This window comes from Oryctolagus cuniculus, chromosome X, assembly GCF_964237555.1.
Source record: "Oryctolagus cuniculus chromosome X, mOryCun1.1, whole genome shotgun sequence".
NCBI lineage: Eukaryota > Metazoa > Chordata > Mammalia > Lagomorpha > Leporidae > Oryctolagus > Oryctolagus cuniculus.
The window spans coordinates 53,114,749-53,135,936 of NC_091453.1; the positions used below are offsets into that span (position 1 = coordinate 53,114,749).

At 45.7% G+C, this 21,188-nt stretch overlaps 1 protein-coding gene across 1 annotated transcript; it reads left to right on the forward strand.

The window, feature by feature from the left end:
- Nucleotides 1-1,177: 1,177 nt before the first annotated feature.
- LOC127484791 (protein FAM236A-like) lies at nt 1,178-1,953 on the forward strand. Its single transcript, XM_051826902.2, has 3 exons — nt 1,178-1,322; nt 1,511-1,674; nt 1,821-1,953. The coding sequence occupies exons 1-3, from the start codon at nt 1,287-1,289 to the stop codon at nt 1,852-1,854; spliced, it is 234 nt and encodes a 77-aa protein (XP_051682862.1). The 5' UTR covers nt 1,178-1,286; the 3' UTR covers nt 1,855-1,953.
- Nucleotides 1,954-21,188: the final 19,235 nt, after the last annotated feature.

Below are 21,188 nucleotides of genomic sequence, written 5' to 3' on the forward strand. Positions count from 1 at the left end.
ACTCTCTTCTTGCACACTTCCTGGCCTCATCTCCACCACTCTGGTTCCACCTAGAACTCTGGCGTGGCACCACAAGGGCAGAGGTGATTGCCGTGGTCCATTCGTAGGTTTGCAGTTGACAAATATGCAGGGCTCAAATACATCAGGCTGCACTTGTCTCCACAGGATGAAGATATGCAGAGCCTTCAACACCCATCCGTGGTTCAGAAAACTATACATAACTCTTGCAACTTCATCTATAGGGTTCAAGTCTTCACGGTGGAAAAACCAACACACAGGAAAAGGAAACTTAAGCAGTGGCCTGTTGTCCCTGTCTGCCCGAAACACGGAGGCATATTTTGACACAGGGGCTTCAGTTTCATTTTTATTTTTATTTGTAAGTCACAATTACAAAGGAGGGAGGGAGGGTGGGAGAGGGAGAGGGAGAGGGAGAGGCAGAGGGAGAGGGAGAGGGAGAGGGAGAGGGACTCAGTTTTAAAAGTGGAATGGCTCAGGGCCAGCGCTGTGGCTCAGCAGGTTAACACCCTGGCCTGAAGCACCAGCATCCCATATGGGCACCAGTTCTAGTCCCGGCTGCTCCTCTTGCTCCTCTTCCGATCCAGCTCTCTGCTGTGGCCTGGGAAAGCAGTAGAAGATGGCCCAAGTCCTTGGGCCACTGCATCCACGTGAGAGACCTGGAAGAAGCTCCTGGCTCCTGGCTTCAGATCGGCGCAGCTCCGGCCATCGCGGCCATCTGGGGAGTGAAGCATCGGATGGAAGACCTCTCTCTCTCTCTCTCCCTCTTCTCTCTCTGTGTAACTCTGACTTTCAAATAAATAAACAAAAATCTTTTTTAAAAAAAGTGGAATGTTCCCAAGCAAAGTGGACCCGTGAGTGACCCAACACATACTGAACGACTCACGAAAATGAGCTACCCTTAGAGGTAGCTCATTGTGTTTTCACAACGAAGCCCCCGCCCCGAGCTGTTCTGCTCTGGAGTAAGAAACCTGGCTGGAGTTTGCCGGGTGCACCAGAGGAAGGAAAAATGATAAACAGAGATGTTCTAGAGGCTGGGAGTAAGACACTCAGGAGCAGAGGGGAGGTCACATACCAGAAAAGTATCCACTGGGTGAGCACAGTGCACTGGGCTGCAGGAGGGAGGAAGATAGGGCGGGGACAGAGAAGAGGGGGGCTGCGGAAGGGGCTGGAACCTGGGGCAGGCGTATTTGCACCCAGCACAGTAAGAAGCTGCGCTGGTCTCCAGGGGGTCCTGTTGTTCCTCTTGCTGCACCCACACTCACAGAAGCATGATCTTCTCTCCCTTCATTCCTCCTGCTGCCCAGGTGAGTCTGGTTTCCATCATTGTCGCAGGGTGTCTTCCAGGGTCCTGGGTGTAGTCTGTGCTGGTCGCTGGTGTATCCCACGGGCCTCAAACAGTGTCGAGGATGCACAAAATAGCTATGGGAACAGGTGGTGGGCGCTGGGGGAAGGCAGGGCCTGTTAACATGAGGCTATTGACTCTGATTTGCAGATTGTAAAAGGCCTGCAAGAAGGCCCTGGGAATGTGCTTGTCTGGTCCGATGCCACACAGCACCCATCCAGTGGCACCGGCTGGTTCAGGGAGCCTGCTCCTCTGCGAGGGTCTTGGAGGATCCGGTTCCAGAGAGTCCTGGCAGGCTTCACCAAGTGCTTCAGGTGAGAACTCACAGCCAGTCCCTGCCTCTCACTGCTCTCAGCCCAGCCCATTGCCTCACTTCCTGTCCCACCAAGAGGATGCCAGCCCTGCCCTGAATTCCCCAGGGCTGCCAAGGGCTCACCAGTCCCTCTGCTTTCCTTTGTAGGGGAGGATACCGGACTCTCGAAAACTGCGACTGAGGAGGAGCCACAAACATAGCCATGAGCAGTGACCAAGACCCCTCTGCTATCCAGACTCCCTGCTTTCCCTACTTCCTCCGCCCCTGCCCTTAATAAATCCTGGAACACTTGACTGCTTTGGTTTCGATATATGAGGTGACTTTCCCCACGGATGTCAGCCTTGAGTTGGGGTTGATGCCTTGGAGGAGGGAGGCAGTGAATGGGGGGAGGTAGCCTCTTCTCACACCCTGTAAGGCTGTCCATCTATTCCTCAGGTGACTTTCCCCACTAATGTCAGCCTTCAATTGGGGTTGAGGTCTTGGAGGAGGGAGGCAGTGAATGGGAGGAGGTAGCCTCTTCTTGCACTCTGGAAGGCTGTCCATCCACTTCCTGAGACAGAGCTGCTTGTTCCTTGGTTGTGGTGGAAATGGGTCATGGCCAATCAGCAGTGCAGTGTCCACAGGTGACAGTTCTGACCCCAGTGTCCCTCATGTGCAGGGAGGAAGAAGGAATCAGATCCCTCACCCTCTAGCAATGCACACAGTCTTCCTACTTAAGGAGCACTGGGTGGATTTCCCATAGAGGTTGGGAGGGGTCAGGTGGAGGAAGAACCTGAGCATCTTAAGAAAAGGTCTTGGGCCCATGCTCTCATGACACACTCCCAAGAACCACAAGACAGAACCTCCACTACCAATGGCCTCATCTCCAGTACAGAGTGCTCATTTTCATAAGATGAGAGCATCCTTCATGCCTGAGTTGACATGATGTGTCCTGCCACATAATATCCATGGCAGAAGTCCACTAGGAAGGCTATAGATCATAGTTGCCCCTTCAACCAACCTGCAAGAAGGAGGCTCTGTTGGAAATTGCTGCACCAAGAGTCACTCAAGCAAGTGTAGGAAGGGTGGCCCTTTGTGTCTGAGTAATGAGTGACTGGGTCTCACAGTGGCTTCCATCAAATCACAATGAAGAGTTTTCTTATGGAAAGGGGGAGCCGGATCCCACTGGGGTCTCCAAATTGGGGCCTTCGGCTCTGGCTCTGCAGGGTCAGGAGGTTTAGGGCTCCTGCCTGTCCAGGGGAGACACACTATGGAGGGGGCCTCCCACAAGAGGGTGGACCACCTCCCTCATTGCCCTGCTTTCTCTCTTCTTTTTCCCAAGAATGAAAGAAACCTGCAAATCACTGGCGGTTTTCTGCAACTAAGTCTCTCTCATGCCTTTTCAGAAAGATGTTATATTGATAGCAGTGACGTTGGTCTTTGCAGATGGGCAAGAGTTTAAGACATACCCACATATTGGGACCCACGGACTTGGTCCTGGTCATGGAATAGTATTGCCTATTCTAAAGAACCTCTTGGGGCTGTGGCTCATTGACCATTGCATCTCTACGAGTATCGTGTTGCAACTTGGAGGAGGGCAAGTCAGGCAGAAATGTGGAAAAGCTGCCATCTCTCCCTGTGCAAACACATTTACACCCTGCAGATCTGGCGATGGGTGTGTCCTTCGATGGGGGGGTAGGGGACTCGGCCTGTCGTGAAAAGACCTTAGATTGATGTGCACATCATCAGCCCCAACTATCTGCAACACAAACCCAGTTAGTGCTCTTACAAAACACTTCTCCCATTCACCTCAGATGGCCCACTTAAATACTATGATGTCTTTCCCTCCACTCCCTGCCCTTGGTGCCCAGGGAAGAAATTGAGTGACAGGTTGCAGTGTGATGTTCCCTGAGCTCCACACACCCTGGAATGGACCCTGAGAGAACTGGGGCTAGGATCCCAGGTGTATGCTTCTAGGACCACAGAAAGGCTTCCCAAGGCTGACAGGCAGAGACGTAGACATGCACAGCAACTGGGAAGTCCTGAAAGTAATTCTAGGCCAATTTTGACAACCGTCACACCCACCAGGGCCTTCTCAAGACAAGAACACCAGTAGCACTTTACAAACCACGCTGGTGTGGGCATTGACACTGGGAGAGGCTGTGCTTTCACCGGAGCCCTCCCTGCTCACAAAACCTCTGGAGCTCCTGGGCCAACCCAGTTAGGTTTGAGCTCCTCAGTCTGGCCCTGCAGGTTCTTCCTGATTCCTTTCCAGGCTAACCTGGCCAGATCGCTAACACCTACAAGCAGGTCCCCTCCACATAAACAGGATTGCCCTTACATGCTCATGTCCAGACCTTTGTTATTAAAATCTAACAGCAGGGGTAGGCATCTGGCCCAGCATGTTAAGCTGCTGCTTCGTGGGCATCCCATATGGGAGAGCTGTTTGGAGTGCAGCTACTCTGTTTCTTATCCAGTTTCCCTCTAATGCACCAGGAAGGCTGCAGACCATGGCCCAAATACTTGGGTTCCTGCCTCTCATGTGGGAGACTTGGAAGGAGTTCCTGGTTCCTGGTTCACCGTGGCCTCACCCTGGGTGTTGCAGACAATAGGCGAAGTAACCTGCAGGCTGAATTCCCTCTCTCTCTCTCTCTCCCTCTCCCTCTCCCTCTTCCTCTCCCTCTCCCCTCCCTTCCCCCTTCCCTCCTTCCCTTCCCCCTCCCTCCTTCCTTCCTATCCTCCCTCCCTCCTTCCATCTCTTCCTCTCTCTCTGTCACTCTCCCTTTCAAATAAATAAATCTTTAAACAAGGTCACTTCAGTCACACTAGTAGCTTCAGAACATGCTGAGCCCTGGCGGCCCTGGGCTATAGGGGCAGATGTGACTCCCAGCAGCTGGCCCTGAAGAATGACTCTCACCTATCACCTGGTGCTGCTTAGTGGTGATGAATGTACAGCACCCGATGCTTGCTGCAATAACTACACAGGGTCAAGTGCAGAATGGCTTCCAGACCCACCAAAGATGAAGCCTTCTCACTTGGTCATCCAAGAGCCAAGAACACCTGATCCAAAGATTCCTTTTTCACTTCCCACATTTCTCTCTCAGCCCTCAAGTCCAACAACTGATGATCCTGGCTCCCGCACATGTCCCCACCCCCAGTGTCCCCAAGGTCTGACTCATCTGCTCCCCAGAGAAAGAAAATGTTCCAGATGCTCACAATTCGCTGCCTCAGGGCATTGTTACTGTCCACTGCTCCAGTGCTTCTCACCTCACTTGACATCTCACTGCAAGGAAGCCCTCCTCGCTCCCAGACGCCCGGCACACAACACTCAACGTCCCTCTCCCAATTTCCCCTAACACCTGGTTCATATCCCCACCCCAACGCCTAACACTTCAAAATGCCACCTGTGGCTCCGTTATTTACATGACAGCCTCACTGAGACTCTCGCTGTGGGCCAGGGCAGGTGTATTCCTGTGTCTCCAGTGCCCCCAGCACAGGGCCTCACATATAGCACCTGGTCAGGAAATGTATGTTTGAATAATGAGTCAGTGAGCACGTTCTAAACTTTTCCATTTTGCCCTATATTCTGGAGATCTAAGCAAATCCGTGCAAATATAGGCTGTAATGTACGTGTGGGAATACCATACCGCGAAAAGGAAACTAACACTGCAGTCTACAGCTGTGTATGCCAGACTCACCAACTTTCTGTTTCATTGGCTTGTCTTGGGGGAGGGACTCACTGTCAATTCTCTCCAACTTTCAAAGACCACCTCGTTCCAATGTTCTAATGTATTTCAGACATAGTGGCCCTAGTTCTCTGATCAAATAGCAACCGTCTCCTTTGCAAATCAAAGGAAAATGAAACATTTGACCAAAGTGACCCATAGGCCTACATGCCCAGCCTCAATCCTGAACCAAATATCTGCAGAACTGAGCATTTGGGAAGAATGTTTAGGTGTGCCTATTGTTTCAACTCTGCCATCATACTGCTGTCATTTAGTTTCTAACCAGCTGACGCCAATAAAATACTTTACCATGAGAAGAAATGTTCATGATAACTCACAAATACTTTGCAAACAAAGCTAAGCCGCCCAGAAACAAGTACAGCTGTAACATAGACACCCTGGTCAGTGTGCTGTCCCTAATCCAACTCCCGCCTCTCCAGACCTCATAAGTCACAGCCCCAGTGCCCACTGCCCCAAGGGCCCTTTGACTACTCACAGCAAAACCAAGGGAAAGCTCAGTCTCAGCCTTCCCCATCCCTGACACTAGCCTGAGATTGGAACAGAGCAACCTTCATGGCACTGTCCCAGGTGCTGATCACAGCTCCAGCCATGGCTCTAGCCCTGGCACTGACACTGGCACTTGCAATTGCAGTGGGGCTGATGCTTGCTTCAGCAGGGGCATAGGTCCTGGCTCTGGAACTGGTGCTAACACTGGCACTTGTCACCTCACCAACAGCAGCTGCATCTCAGGCCCGGGGTACTTCCTCCTTTTCTTCCAAGGCCTCATTTGCTGCCATGAAAAGGATCTGGAGTGAGTGTCATTCATTCACTTGGGCCACAATATCTGGGACTTCCGGATGTCTTGCTTCTTCTGAGGGCCCCACAAGGACACCTGGAGCATGGGATCACGGCTGGACATGTCCTTGTGCACCAGCTTCTTGGGTGGCACATAAGCTTGGTGGGTGGCCAGCTTCGTGGGCTCCCCAAAGATGAAATGCTTGCTAGTCAAACGTATATCCAACACCCTCAACACCTCCCAGACTACCTCCTCTGGGACACAGCTGGCCTACCTGAAGATCAAGTCTGGGGAATTATCAGGAGCCTAGTCTGAGCGCTCTGGCCACCTGCAAGGCTCTACTCCAGGGCAGGTAGGATTTTTCTGATCAGGTCGTACAAGTGCCCTGTTGCATCGCGTTCCTTCACCTAGAACCCAAACACTAGCGTGGGGGAGGTCAGAGGCTCTCTTGGAAATGTCAGAGGGTGCTTCTGGACCTTTGGGGGTGACATACTTCAGTGCGTCAGCCCTTTGGGTTGGTGCCGTCTTCGGGTTCTTAACCAGCAGCAACTGCACCAGCTCGGCCACTTGCAAGCTCACAAGGTCTCTGGGCCTGTGCATTAGGGATGCTGTGGCTGGCCCAGAATTCAGGGGCCCGCTAGGGGTAGCTGGGGTCCACAAAGAAACTTCCAGGAGCCCCTGATTAGGGGCTCCATGCTTCCAAAGCGGGGAGCACGTGGTGTCCCCACTGCAGGCACCCCTGAAGGGGATTTCTGGCGAGGAGGAGAGCAGGAGGCCACGGGACCTCTGAGACTTGCAGGCCTCGGGCATCACCTCTACCGTGGCCATTCTCACCTGTGGCTCTGGCTTGCCCAGGAAGCAGGAATGCTGGGTGGAGATGCGCATCCGCCAGCGTGCTGAGGCCAGAAGAGGGCGGCATGCGAAACCACATGGACGGTGACTTTGCCACCGAAACTGCAGCTGCTGCTGGCGAGACCCCGAGCCAGGCTCTTACGTCAGAGGCCACCGCTCCTGGCCCACAGGAGCAGGGGGAAGCCGAGAAGGTGGGGGCTGAGCAGTGGCCCCCGCCTCCAGGCTCTTTACCGGCTGTGGGACCGTGCGGGCGCCGCCCCGCAGTGCCTCTTGTGGTAGCGGGCGGTGGAGCATCGGGACCTGGCAGCGGCCAGGATGCTACTCCCACAGGTGGAGCTCCTGCGGGGAGCCTTACCAGAGAAGAGAAGCCTGAAGCCAGGCCCGCCGTCCACACTCGGTAACTGCGGAGTGTCACTGTGGAGAAGGGACTGCTCCGCACTGGCTTGGCTTGCCTCCTTCCCCGGGGGGGAGAGTCCCCACGAGACGCCCCTCCTGTGCTGTGGCGACTTCCCCCAGCCACAGTCCCTGGATGTCCCCCTCAGGAAATCGGCTTGGAGCTGCTTTGCCCCGCAGCTGGCCAGGACTGCACTTCGGCGGTGGCGGCGGACTCTCTTTTGCTCTGCTCAGAACACCCACGTGGCTTGGAGCCCGGGGCCCTGCCGACCTGGAGGGAGGACCTGGGGAGTCAGTGAGCGCCCTCCCTGGGGAGCTGGAGATGAATCGCCTCTGCTTCAGGATCCGTGGGTGTGGGGAGCAGAACGTCCCCGCTCTGCTGTGGTGTTTCCCTACCTGACAGCCCACAGTCTGTGGCCACTGGGATCTCACTGTGCACCTGGCCTGGCCCTTCTGCTTGTCTTACCCCCATGTCACCCGGCCCCATTCTTCCTCTGCCTCTCGTCTGACATGCAGAGACCTGAAAGACATTCCTGCTCGGAGCTCAGCCCCTGGCAAGCCTAGAGAACAAGACTTCTCTGCCCCAGCGAGTTCACCCCTATACCTCATCAGGTGCCACAAGTCTGCACTCCCTTAACAGTGCCAGGTGCTGCAAGGAGACACCCCATTTTTCAGCCTTACCTTTTCAGATAGCAGCCCGTGGAACCTCCTAGCACATCACCCAAGGATACACTGCTGTAACAAATTGTATTTCTCACCACTACATTTGCTACATAGCCATATAATATTGATACTTCTGCTCCAGGGCTTTCAAATTTCTTCCATTGATTTACATCTCTATCTGTCAAATAAATCAAAAAAATAAATAAATCTCATTGCTAGGGATTCTATGCAGAATTAGAAATTGTTTCCATTACCTGTGCAGACCAAGTTTCCTCTCATAATCTTTATTTTTCACAAAAAAACGCTTCAAATATTTTGGAGAATGTTGTCATGTGTAATGACTTCAGGATAAAAATGTTCAAATGGAAAAAATCACTGATTAAATTTTAAGTAGACTTTCCCTTCACTGACTGTTTAGTTTTGTTAGAGAGAGAGAGAGAGAGAGAGAGAGAGAGAGAGATGGAATCTTACAACCATTGGTTCACTCTCCAAGTGCCCAAAACAGTTGGAGCTGGGCCAGGAACTCCATCTGGGTTTCCCAGATAGGTAGAGGGACTTAGGCACATGATGCATCACCTGCTGCCTCCCCAGTTACATTATCAGGAAACTGGATCAAAAGTGAGTAGCCATGACTTGAACCGTGCAATCCCATATGGGATGCAGGCCTCCCAATCTGAAGCTTAACTTACTGAGCCACCATGCCCAAACCCAATTACTGCTTTAAACAGAGTACTTTAATAATGTTTATATACTTGCTTTATATATCTGTGATACATTTCTTAAGTTTGTCCACTGAACTGTTTTTAGTTTTATTGCTGCCATTAATTTGATATTTTAGCCATTAAATCTTCTAAGGGCTTTACTACTGGTATTTGGGAAGCCTCATGGTTTTGTACTTTTTATCTGGTTTGTGAACATCTTCGCAAGTCTCCTTGATTATGTTACATTTTCAGTGGTCTCCGTTGCATTTTCCAGTCAATCACTCCCATTTCCTGGTGTACTATTTGTTTTCCTTTCTCTGATCACATTGACTAGGACTACGGTATGATGTTAGCCTTTAAAAGATGTGAGAAACTACCTTTCTTGTTGATACTTTTATAGAAAAACCCTACTGGATTTTGCCTAAACTTGCTGTTGGTTTCTGATACTAATTCTTGAAGTTATTGACTTGCTTGTCAAGTCCAAATCAACCTTTCTTTGCACCGGTTTGTGATACTAGGGCTGGTCTCTGTTAACTTTTCTCCTTTGCCAACTCATAGAATGTCAATAGAGAGCACTGGAGTGATCCCATAAATCCCAGCATGAAAATGTTTCCCTTCCACCTGCAGTCTGCATTACATGTTATTCACTGCAGGAGATCAGAGGCCAAAAAATACAAGCTCCATCCACAAGTCAGGCTATGCTTTCCCTATCATCATCTGCCTCTGAGTAGCTTGATGCTTCCCGTGTGCCACCACCCATCCCCACCCTGCAATAGCAACCTGTTTTACCAAACAGGAAAGGCCTATCTTCCTTGGCAACTGTCTACACCTCTAGCAGGCTGCATGCTCTTTTGGGAGCTATGCTATCTCAAACATCTTCTCAGCATGGGAGCAGGGCAGAACCTGCTACTCCTTTACTGTCTTCTCTTCCTCATCATAGAAGTGGTAGTTGCTCTTCTGCAATCATTGTTTCTGGACACCTTAATGTCATCTGTTGCTCCTTCAGCAGTAAACCGTCTTCTACTTCTTAGCTCATCTTTGCAGTCAGTATTCTCCATTTGAATAACCAGGGCATGATTTCAGCTTCTTGATTGAACCTTGACTCACAGACAGAGATGTTTTCCATAAACCAAGCATTTGAAGTTTTTTTTTTTTTATCAATTTGGAAGTACATTTTAAATTTCATCAAAACACTTCATCATCATCCATCAAATTACTTACATGGGCCGGCGCCATGGCTCAATAGGCTAATCCTCTGCCTTGCGGCACTGGCACACCGGGTTCTAGTCCCAGTCGGGGCGCCGGATTCTGTCTCGGTTGCCCCTCTTCCAGGCCAGCTCTCTGCTATGGCCCTGGAGTGCAGTGGAGGATGGCCCAAGTCCTTGGGCCCTGCACCCGCATGGGAGACCAGGAGATGCACCTGGCTTCTGGCTTCGGATCAGCGCGATGCGCCGGCCGCAGCGGCCATTGGAGGGTGAACCAACGGCAAAAGGAAGACCTTTCTCTCTGTCTCTCTCTCTCTTTCACTGTCCACTCTGCCTGTCAAAAATAAAAAAAAATTACTTACATGGGTTTTCTCCCATGATGGATTTCTAATTGCAAAGAATTCAGGAAGAAATGTAGAAAACATGTACAGGACAGATGGATTACAATTCCTTGCAAATTCAGTGAATAATGAAATTCTCTCCAAAATTCTCTTTGATTAATCTTTGCCTGCTGACTCTTCTTAAGATATGCAAGTACTACAGAAGCATCTTTACATTGTTCTCCAAACCTTGTCCATTGGCCATGGGGAAGGTTTACCTGGGAGTTGGAGGAGAACTCTGCTCCACAGAATACTCTCCTCCCTCCACCTCCATTGTAGAATTTACTCACAGTATTTTCTATATTTCCCATGACAAAGTCACTTCAGCTCAGCAAAAATCAAGCAAGCTGCCACTCCACTCATAAACAGATCAAAGAGGGTCCTTGCAAGTAAAAGCAAGAAAAAAAAATCCTTTATGCTTCAGAAGAGAGACAACCAGAGAATGATTAGAGCTGATAGCAGCTTATATGCTAGGCATACTCTGGATGAGTGATGACATCAGTTTTGACTTGTGCTGTCTGCTGACATGAACAGCAAAGTGAGCTTGTATACCTTACTATCAGTCCTCTTGCTGCCCAAATTTGCCTGTTGAAAGAAAGCAAATGTAATCAGAAAACAGGGAAAGCACATGGGGATATCCCCTAGCACAAGAATCAGTAATAAAATTGGCCAATACACAACAATTTTTAAATTTAACTCCACTAATAATCGGATAAATTTTTTCAACTTTTATTTAATAAATATTGTGGGGAGCAACTGGGAGCAACTCGGACTAGACTAAGTTACTGGAATTAAGACTTATTCTATGCATCTGCTCTCCCACAATATGGCGCTGAGAAGGGAGAAACAGCTTCTACACAGCTGCCTCCAGTTCAACCAATAAACTGTAGGACCTGCTCCTGATTGGAGGAGAGCGGTGTACTCGGCGTGTGGGTAGCAGAGCACGGATTGGTGGAGAGGACTATAAAGGAGGAGAGAGACGGCATGCACCAGGAACATCTAAGGGGAACATCTGAAGGAACACCTGTGCAGCCCCCGAGAGAGCCGGCTGGCGGTGTGCCGCTCCCCCGCGGAAGTGGGGAATGTGGCAGGGGGAACCGCCCTTCCACGGAGGTGGAAGGGTCGGTAGCCAACCCGGGAAGAACCAGCAGCAAACCCGGGGAGGGCCGAGCAGACAAAAGAACAGCGCAGGGTCCTGTGTCGTTCCTCCACGAAGAGGGGGAGCGACATAATGGTGCCGTGACTCGGATATGAAGCCTAGGCAGGGTTTAGTGTCGTTCCTCCATGAAGAGGGGGAGCGACAAATACAAATTTCCAAAGTACAGCTTTTGTTTTTTTTTTTTTTTCAAAGTACAGCTTTTGAATCATAGCAGCTTTTCCCCCCATAACTTCCCTCCCACCCGCAACCATCCCATTTCCTACTCCCTCTCCCATCCCATTCTTCATTAAGATTCATTTTCAATTATCTTTATATACAGAAAATCAACTTAGTATATACTAAGTAAAGATTTCAAAAGACTGTCCCCACACAGACACACAAAGTATAGAGTACTGTTTGAGTAGTAGTTTTACTGTTAATTCACATAGTACAACACATTAAGGACAGAGATGCTACATGGGGAGTAAGTGCACAGTGACACCCGTTGTTGATTTAACAATTGACAGTCTTATTTACGATGTCGGTAATTGCTCAAGAATCTTGTCATGAGCTGCCAATGCTATGGAAGCCTCTTGAGTTCACCAACTCTGTTTTTTTAAAATTTTTTTCAACTCCGTTTTTATTTAGACAAGGCCATAGTCAAAGTGGAAGTTATCTCCTCCCTTCAGAGAAAGGTACCAAATTCTTCTATGGCCTGTTCTTTCTGCTGGGATCTCACACACAGAGATGTTCCATTTAGGTCATTTTTTTTTGCCAGAGTGTCCTGGCTTTCCATGCCTGAAATACTCTCATGGGCTTTTTAGCAAGATCTGAATGCCTAAAGGGCTGATTCTGAGGCCTAGAGTGCTGTTTAGGGCATTTACCATTCTATGATTCTGCTGTATATCCTACTTCTCATGTAGGATCATTCTATCCTTTTTAATGCTAACAATTATTATTTGCAGACACTGTTTTTTTTATGTAATCCCTTTGACACTTATCCTATCTTTTTGATCAATTATGAGCCTAAACTAATCACTTTGACTAGTGAGATGGCATTGGTACATGCCACCTTGATGGGATTGAATAGGAATCCCCTGACACGTTTCTAACTCTACTGTTTGGGGTAAGTCTGAATGAGCGTGTGCCGAACTGTACATCTCCTCCATCCCTTATTCCCACTCTTATATTTAACAGGGATCACTTTTAAGTTAAATTTAAATGCCTAAGAATAACTGTGTGTTAATTAAAGAGTTCAACCAATGTCATTAAGTAGAACAAAAACTACTAAAAGGAATAAAATAGTGAGTTGTTCATCGACAGTCAGGACAAGGGCTGATCAAGTCACTGTTTCTCATAGTGTCCATTTCACTGCAACAGGTTTCCCCTTTGGTGCTCAGTTAGTTGTCAGAAATCAGGGAGAACATATGATATTTGTCCCTTTGGGACTGGCTTATTTCACTCAGCATTATGTTTTCCAGATTCCTCCATTTTGTTGCAAATGAGTGGATTTCATTTTTTACTGCTGTATAGTATTCTATAGAGTACATATGCCATAATTTCTTTATCCAGTCTTCTGTTGATGGGCATTTAGGTTAATTCCATGTCTTAGCTATTGTGAATTGAGCTGCAGTAAACATTGAGGTGTAGACAGCCCTTTTATTTGGCAATTTAATTTCCTTTGGGTAAATTCCAAGAGTGGGATGGCTGAGTAATGTGGTAGGGCTACATAAAGGGTTTCTGAGGAATCTCCAAACTGACTTCCATAGTGGCTTTACCAGTTTGCATTCCCACCAACAGTGGACTAGTATCCCTTTCTCCCCACATCCTCACCAGCATCTGTTGTTGGTAGATTTCTGTATGTGAGCCATTCTAACCGGGGTGAGGTGAAACCTCATTGTGGTTTTGATGGCTTTGATTTCCATTTCCCTGATGGCTAGTGATCCTGAACATTTTTTCATGTGCCTGTTTGCCATTTGGATTTCCTCTTTTGAAAAATGTCTATTGAGGTCCTTGGCCCATCTCTTACCTGGGTTGTTTGTTTTGTTGTTGTGGAGTTTCTTGATGGCTTTGTGGATTCTGGTTACTAAACCCTTATCGGATGCATAGTTTGCAAATATTTTTTTCCATTCTGTCAGTTGCCTCTTAACTTTCCTGACCGTTTCTTTTGCAATACAGAAACTTCTCAATTTGGTGTAATCCCAATTGTTAATTTTGGCTTTGACTGCCTGTGCCTCCAGGGTCTTTTCCAAGAAGTCTTTGCCTGTGCCAATATCTTGAAGGGTTTCTCCAATGTTCTCTAATAATTTGATGGTGTCAGGTCATACATTTAGATCTTTAATCCATGCTGAGTAGATTTTTGTGGAAGGTGTAAAGCAGGGGTCTTGCTTCATGCTTCTGCATGTGGAAATCCAGTTTTCCCAGCACCATTTATTTTTTTTTTCTTTTTTTTTTAACTTTTATTTAATGAATATAAATTTCCAAAGTACAGCTTATGGATTACAATGGCTTCCCCCCCCCCCCATAACGTCCCTCCCACACGCAACCCTCCCCTTTCCCACTCCCTCTCCCCTTCCATTCACATCAAGATTCATTTTCGATTCTCTTTATATACAGAAGATCAGTTTAGCATACATTAAGATTTCAACAGTTTGCTCCCACACAGAAACATAAAGTGAAAAATACTGTTTGAGTACTAGTTATAGCATTAAATCTCAATGTACAGCACACTAAGGACAGAGATCCTACATGAGGAGTAAGTGCACAGTGACTCCTGTTGTTGACTTAACAAATTGACACTCTTGTTTATGGCATCAGTAATCACCCTAGGCTCTTGTCATGAGCTGTCAAGGCTATGGAAGCCCCCTGAGTTCACCGACTCCGATCATATTGAGACAAGGCCATGGTCAAAGTGGAAGTTCTCTCCTCCCTTCAGAGAAAGGTACCTCCTTCTTTGATGACCCATTCTTTCCACTGGGATCTCACTCGTGGAGATCTTTCATTTAGGTTATTTTTTTTCCCCAGAGTGTCTTGGCTTTCCATGCCTGAAATACTCTCATGGGCTTTTCAGCCGGATCTGCATGCCTTAAGGGCTGATTCTGAGGCCAGAGTGCTGTTTAGGGCATCTGCCATTCTATGAGTCTGTTGTGTATCTCACTTCCCATGTAGGATCGTTCTCTCCCTTTTTGATTCTATCAGCTAGTATTTGCAGACACTATTCTTGTTTCTGTGATCCCTTTGGTTCTTAGTCCTATCGTTATGATCAATTGTGAACAGAAATTGATCACTGGGACTAGTGAGATGGCATTGGTACATGCCACCTTGATGGGATTGAATTGGAATCCCCTGGTATGTTTCTAACTCTACCGTTTGAGGTAAGTCAGCTTGAGCATGTCCTGAATTGCACATCTCTTACCTCTCTTATTCCCACTCTTTGTATTTTTTTTCTTTTTCTTTTTTTTTCTTTTTTTATTTTTTTAACTTTTATTTAATAAATATAAATTTCCAAAGTACAGCTTTTGGATTATAGCAGCTTTTTCTCCCCATAACCTCCCTCCCACCCGCAACCATCCCATCTCCCGCTCCCTCTCTCATCCCATTCACATCAAAATTCATTTTTAATTATCTTTTTATACAGAAGCTCAATTTAGTATATACTAAGTAAGGTTTTCAACAGTTTGCACCCACACAGAAACACAAAGTGTAAAGTACTGTTTGAGTATTAGTTATACCGCTAATTCACATAGTACAACACATTAAGGACCGAGATCCTACATGGGGAGTAAGTGCACAGTGACTCCTGTTGTTGATTTAACAATTGACACTCTTATTTATGGCGTCAGTAATCACCCGAGGCTCCAACGCCGATCTTATTTAGAAAACATCATAGTCAAAGTGGAAGTTCTTTCAAGTATCATTTCCGAAATGAAAAGACTTGAAAGTCATTACTCTCCTCATTACAACAATAATAAGCTAAACAAAACAAATATCAACAGCTTCTCTGGGCACACTAAGGAGTTGCAGTTACAATGCAATGAGCACCCAGGAATCATCAAAGGTCGTAAAGCTGGAATCACAGCTGGGACCTGCTTATCTGGAACAGAGCCCTGGCTGAAGCACTTAGAGGGTAACTTTGTGTGAAGGCAATTTTACCCAGTGGCTGGAGGCCATTCCTACCATGAATGGGAAACTCCCAGGCAACATGGATTAGGGATCCAATACTTTGCTTTATCTTGAGGAATCCCACCAACTTTTCACAGTAGAGGGCTTAGAAACATCATTTATTAGCTATGACAGGGAAGAGGAACAGTAACCATTGTGAAATAGGATGAAGACCATCTTCTTATTTAAAGGCTTAAATGTGAATCTTTAAATATATTCATTAAAAGATAAAGATTGACAAAGTGAGTATAATAACAATATTCGGCTACATCTTGTCTTTTGGACATTCACTAAATATACTGATTCAGACAAGTTCAAATAAAGCGATAGCAAAAGATATGTTAAAACTAATTGAAAGAAAGCTGGAGGTACTACACTAATTTCAGATAAATGGAATTCAGAACAAGGAAAATTATCAGAGACAAACAGGAAGATTACTTAATGATTAGGCAGCCGTTGCTTTAAAACCTAGCAAATTTGTGTATACACCTAAATTCAGAACTGCAAAATACACTTCAAAAACCTACAGAATGAGGGTGGGCATTCTGGCAAAGCAGGGTACGCCACTGCTTGGGACACCTGTATTCCATTTTGGAGTGCTGTTTGGAATTCTAGATGCTCCCCTCTCAATCCATCTCTCTGTCTTTCTGCTGCATGGTTGACCAGGATGGAATTCCTGGCTTAAGCCTGCCCAGCTCCAGGTATTGCAGCCATTTCAAGTGTGAAACAGTGAATGGAAGATCTCTCTCTCTTTCTGTTTCTTTATCTCATTCTCTCTCTCTCTCTTGCGCGTGCGCGTGTGCTCTCTCTGTCTCTCCCCATTGCTGCTCTACCCAGACACCCTAACTTTCAAATAAATAAATATTTTTAAAAAATTGACAAAATTTCAAGGAGAGAGAGAAAGTTCCACTATTATATTTGGGAACATCAATCTTCCATTAATTGGCTGTTCAAAAATGCAAAAAAACAGAAGCATAAATTTGGCTTTAATAGCCTTATCAATTACTTTGGTCTAATAATATTTACAGAATTCTTTGTCCAACAAGATCAAGCTTCCATGGATGGACCACAGTCTGGACAACAAAATACACCTGAAACTGTGAATGTTCACAAAACACATGAAGAATGTTCCCAGATAATAAATTTTAAGAAACTGTAGCAAGAAGAACAATTGAAGCATGAAAAAGAAAAGGAATGAAAATTGAAGTATAAATGAATAATATTGAAAAATAGGAAAATAATATATGAAAATCAGCAAAACCAAAAGATACTTCAGTGAAATAACAAATTCATAAACCTCTCTCCATGCTCATTAAGAAAAGAGAAAGACAGAAATTACCAGTATCAGAAATCAAAGAGTGGCCATCATTGGAAATGAACATTAATGTTCCATGGAAACTTAAGGATAATAAGGGGCTACTAAAATCACTATGCACAAAAATTTGATAACTTAAATGAACAGAACAATTGCTTGAAACACAAATTGCCAATACTTACACAAAAAGAAATATAATCAGTCAAGGCCAATTTCCTTTAAAAGAATTGAATCAAAGATGCATACTTCTTCCCACCACCACCAAAAAAAAGGAATGAAAATATCAGGCAAGAGTAACTCATAGTTGAATTCTACCATACATTCCAAGTACAAAAAAGGACAACTCTCTACCATTTCCTCTTGAGATCTGAAGTGTAGATAATAATTTATAACTCAATTGGTGAAATCAGTATTACCTTAATAAAAAACTTGTTAAACTTCTAAGAAAGGAAAACTATAGAAAAACATTTCACATGAACAAAGATGCAAAATAAAAATAGAAAGCAAAATAATAATAGGTAAAATCCAACAATTTTATGTAGTACAAGCAAGTGGTATTTATCCCACGTAAGCAAGGCTGTCAGCATTTAAAAATATCAATAAATTGGACATACTACACAGATTGCAAAAATGTTAAATGATTACATCAACTTTTGTAGAAGATATTTGGCATAAAAAAACTGAGCAAACAAGGAACAGAAGAGAAATTCCTCATCTAGATAAAGAATATCTACCAAAACCAGCTTTAATAGTGAAATTGGACAGTTTTCCCTTAAGTTGGAGAAAGGGGGAAGTGTCTTTTTCTCACCACTACTTTTCAATATTATGGTGGAATTACTAGACAGTGGAGTAACACAAAGAAAGGATACAAAATGCATACATATTGGGAAGGAAGACATAAAACTGCTAGCAAATGTCATTATTGCATGTATAGAAAATTCAAAAGTACATCATAAGTACCCCTGGAACAAAGTTAGTGTAGCAAAGTGGCGAATTACATGTACAATTTCATTGTTGTTCCATGTATGGGTAAGAGCTAGGATTTGAAATTTAAAAACAAAATTAAGCATCATTTAAAATTGCATCAGGTTAAGAAGAAAATCCCAATCGGTGTCTTTTCTGGACAGTTCAGGCCATTAACGTTCAATGTGACTAATGATAAGTGGTAACTTTGCCCTGCCATTTGCCAAAGATAAGTTCTAATATATGCTTTGAATTCCCTGTGATCTTTTGCTGTGAGGTTTCCTTCCTTTATCTTCTTTCATACTGATGACCGTGTTTCTGTGTTTCTGTGTGTAACACATCTTTAAGCATCTGTTGCAGGGCTGGACGAGTGGCGACAAATTCTTTCAATTTCTGTTTGTTATAAAAAGTCTTTATTTCACCTTCATTCACAAATGATAGCTTTGCAGGATATAATATTCTGGGCTGGCAGTTTTTCTCTCTTAGTACCTGGGCTATATCTCGCCATTCCCTCCTAGCTTGTAGAGTTTCTGATGAGAAGTCAGCAGTGAGTCTGATTGGCGATCCTCTGAGAGTAATCTGACGTTTCTCTCTTGCACATTTTAGGATCTTTTCTTTATGTTTCACTGTGGAGAGTTTAATTACAACGTGTCGTGGTGAGGATCTCTTTTGGTCGTGTTTATTAGGGGTTCTGTGAGCTTCCTGTACTAGGATTTCTCTGTCCTTCTCCAAACCTGGGAAATTTTCTGCTAATATCTCACTAAAAAGGCCTTCTAATCCTTTCTCCCTCTCCATGCCTTCAGGAACTCCTAGAACCCGAATGTTGGGTTTTTTAATAGTATCCTGAAGATTCCCGACAATATGTTTTAGATTCCTAATTTCCTCTTCTTTTCTTTGGTCTGACTGTATCCTTTCCTGTTCTCTGTCTTCTAAGTCCGATATTCTCTCTTCTGCTTCACCCATTCTGTTTGTAAGGCTCTCTATTGTGTTTTTCATTTGATCTATTGAATTCTTCACTTCAGTCACTATCACAGTTTCCTGTTGTACTAATTGTTTCGTTTCATTTTGATTCCTCCTTAATATTTCATTTTCACGAGAGAGATTTTCTATCCTGTCCATTAAGGATTTCTGTAGTTCAAGAATTTGTTTTTGAGAACTTCTTAATGTTCTTATCAATTTTTTGAGATCTGCTTCTTGCATTTCTTCTATGTCATCATCTTCATAATCTTGAATTGGGGTGTCTTTTTCATTTGAGGGCGTCATGGTGACTTCCTTGTTTTTATTACCTCGGTTTTTGCATTTGTTATTTGGCATATTGGAGATATTTGGTTTCTTCACTGTGGTGCTTTTTCTTGTTATACTATGACTCTAGATTAAGTGGACTATCTGTTTTTGATGGAGCCTTAGGGCTTGAGATGGGTGTGGCCTGAGAGCTCTGTTTGGTGTGCCAAAGGTGACACTCCCAGGTTAGGCGTGGTAAATCTCTCTCTCTCTCTCTCTCTTTCTTCTTTTGATTCAAAAGGGAAGTAATTCCGCACAGCTGAACGAAGTTGGAGTTAGTTAGCAGGCAAATGATATACCCACAGGAGCCAGAGATCGGAAGCTCTTTCCCAAGGACCACACAGGGAATCTGTTCGGCCCTCAGAGGGGGCTCAAATTCTCCTTCAGTCTCCCACTGGGTTGCCAAAGTTACGGAATTGTAGCTTCTCTGGGGAGTGCTCACGTGAATTCCGTGAGTTCTCTCCCCCACCGTCTCTTTTTTCACAGTCTCAGTTCAGTAGCACCACAAATTTACTAGGTCCTAATCTCCTGTTAATTCGCCCCGCCCAGAGTCAGGTTTTTCTGCTAGGCTCAGGGCCGGTGCAGACCTGAGGTCGCTCTGCTTATGACGTATGTCCAAGATGGCGCCTGCTCTTTGTCTTGCTCGCCCTTGAGAGGTGAGCAGAGAGAGAGAAACCCGTGTCCGTACCAGTCACCTTTTTTTTTTTTCTCTCTCTCTCTTCCAGTTAGCCTGGTGAACTTTTCCCCCCCGGAGGGTCGTTCCCTCTAGTCTCCTCTCTCCGCTTGCCTGCTGGTGTCTCGGGCTATTGAGGTTCGGCTCACCTCGCGTTCCAGTGCTGGTGTGTTGAGTCTGCCGCTGGTGTCCCGAACTGTGGGCTCCCACGCTCTCCACGCAGGTCCGCTGTGAATCACGCGTTCCGGAAGAGTTTCTTCTGCTGTTTCCTCCCCTACTCTTCCTTGAACCTGCAGTATCTCCACTTTTATTAAACTATCTCTCCCCGGACTATCAGTGTGCTCCCTTCCTATTCCGCCATCTTGCCTCTCTCCCCAGCACCATTTATTGAATAGAATGTCCTCGCTCCAGGAATTGGTTTTAGATCCTTGATCAAATATTAGTTGGCTGTAGATGTTTGGATTGATTTATGGTGTTTCTATTCTGTTCCATTGGTCTATCCATCTGTTTCTGTACCGGTACCATGTTGTTTTGATTATAACTGCCCTGTAGTATGTCCTGAAATCTGGAGTTGTGATGCCTCCGGCTTTGTTTTTGTTGTACAAGGTTGCTTTAGCTATTCGAGGTCTCCTGTGTCTCCATATGAATTTCAGCATCATTTTTTCCAGATCTGAGAAGAAGGCCTTTGGTATCTTGATTGGTATCGCATTGAATCTGTAAATTGCTTTTGGGAGAATGGACATTTTGATGATATTGATTCTTCCAATCCATGAGCATGGAAGATTTTTCCATTTTTCGGTATCCTCTTCTATTTCTTTCTTTAAGGTTTTGTAATTTTCATCGTAGAGATCTTTAACGTCCTTGGTTAAGTTTATTCCAAGGTATTTGATTGTTTTTGTAGCTATTGTGAATGGGATTGATCTTAGAAGTTCTTCGTCAGCCAAGGCATTGCCTGTGTATACAAAGGCTGTTGATTTTTATGCACTGATTTTATATCCTGCTACTTTGCCAAACTCTTCTATGAGTTACAATAGTCTCTTTTTAGAGTTCTTTGGATCCCCTAAATAAAGAATCATATCGGCCGGCGCTGCGGCTCACTAGGCTAATCTTCTGCCAAGCGGCGCCAGCACACCGGGTTCTAGTCCCGGTCGGGGCGCCGGATTCTGTCCCGGTTGCCCCTCTTCCAGGCCAGCTCTCTGCTGTGGCCACGGAGTGCAGTGGAGGATGGCCCAAGTGCTTGGGCCCTGTATGCCATGGGAGACCAGAAGCACCTTGCTCCTGCCATGGGAT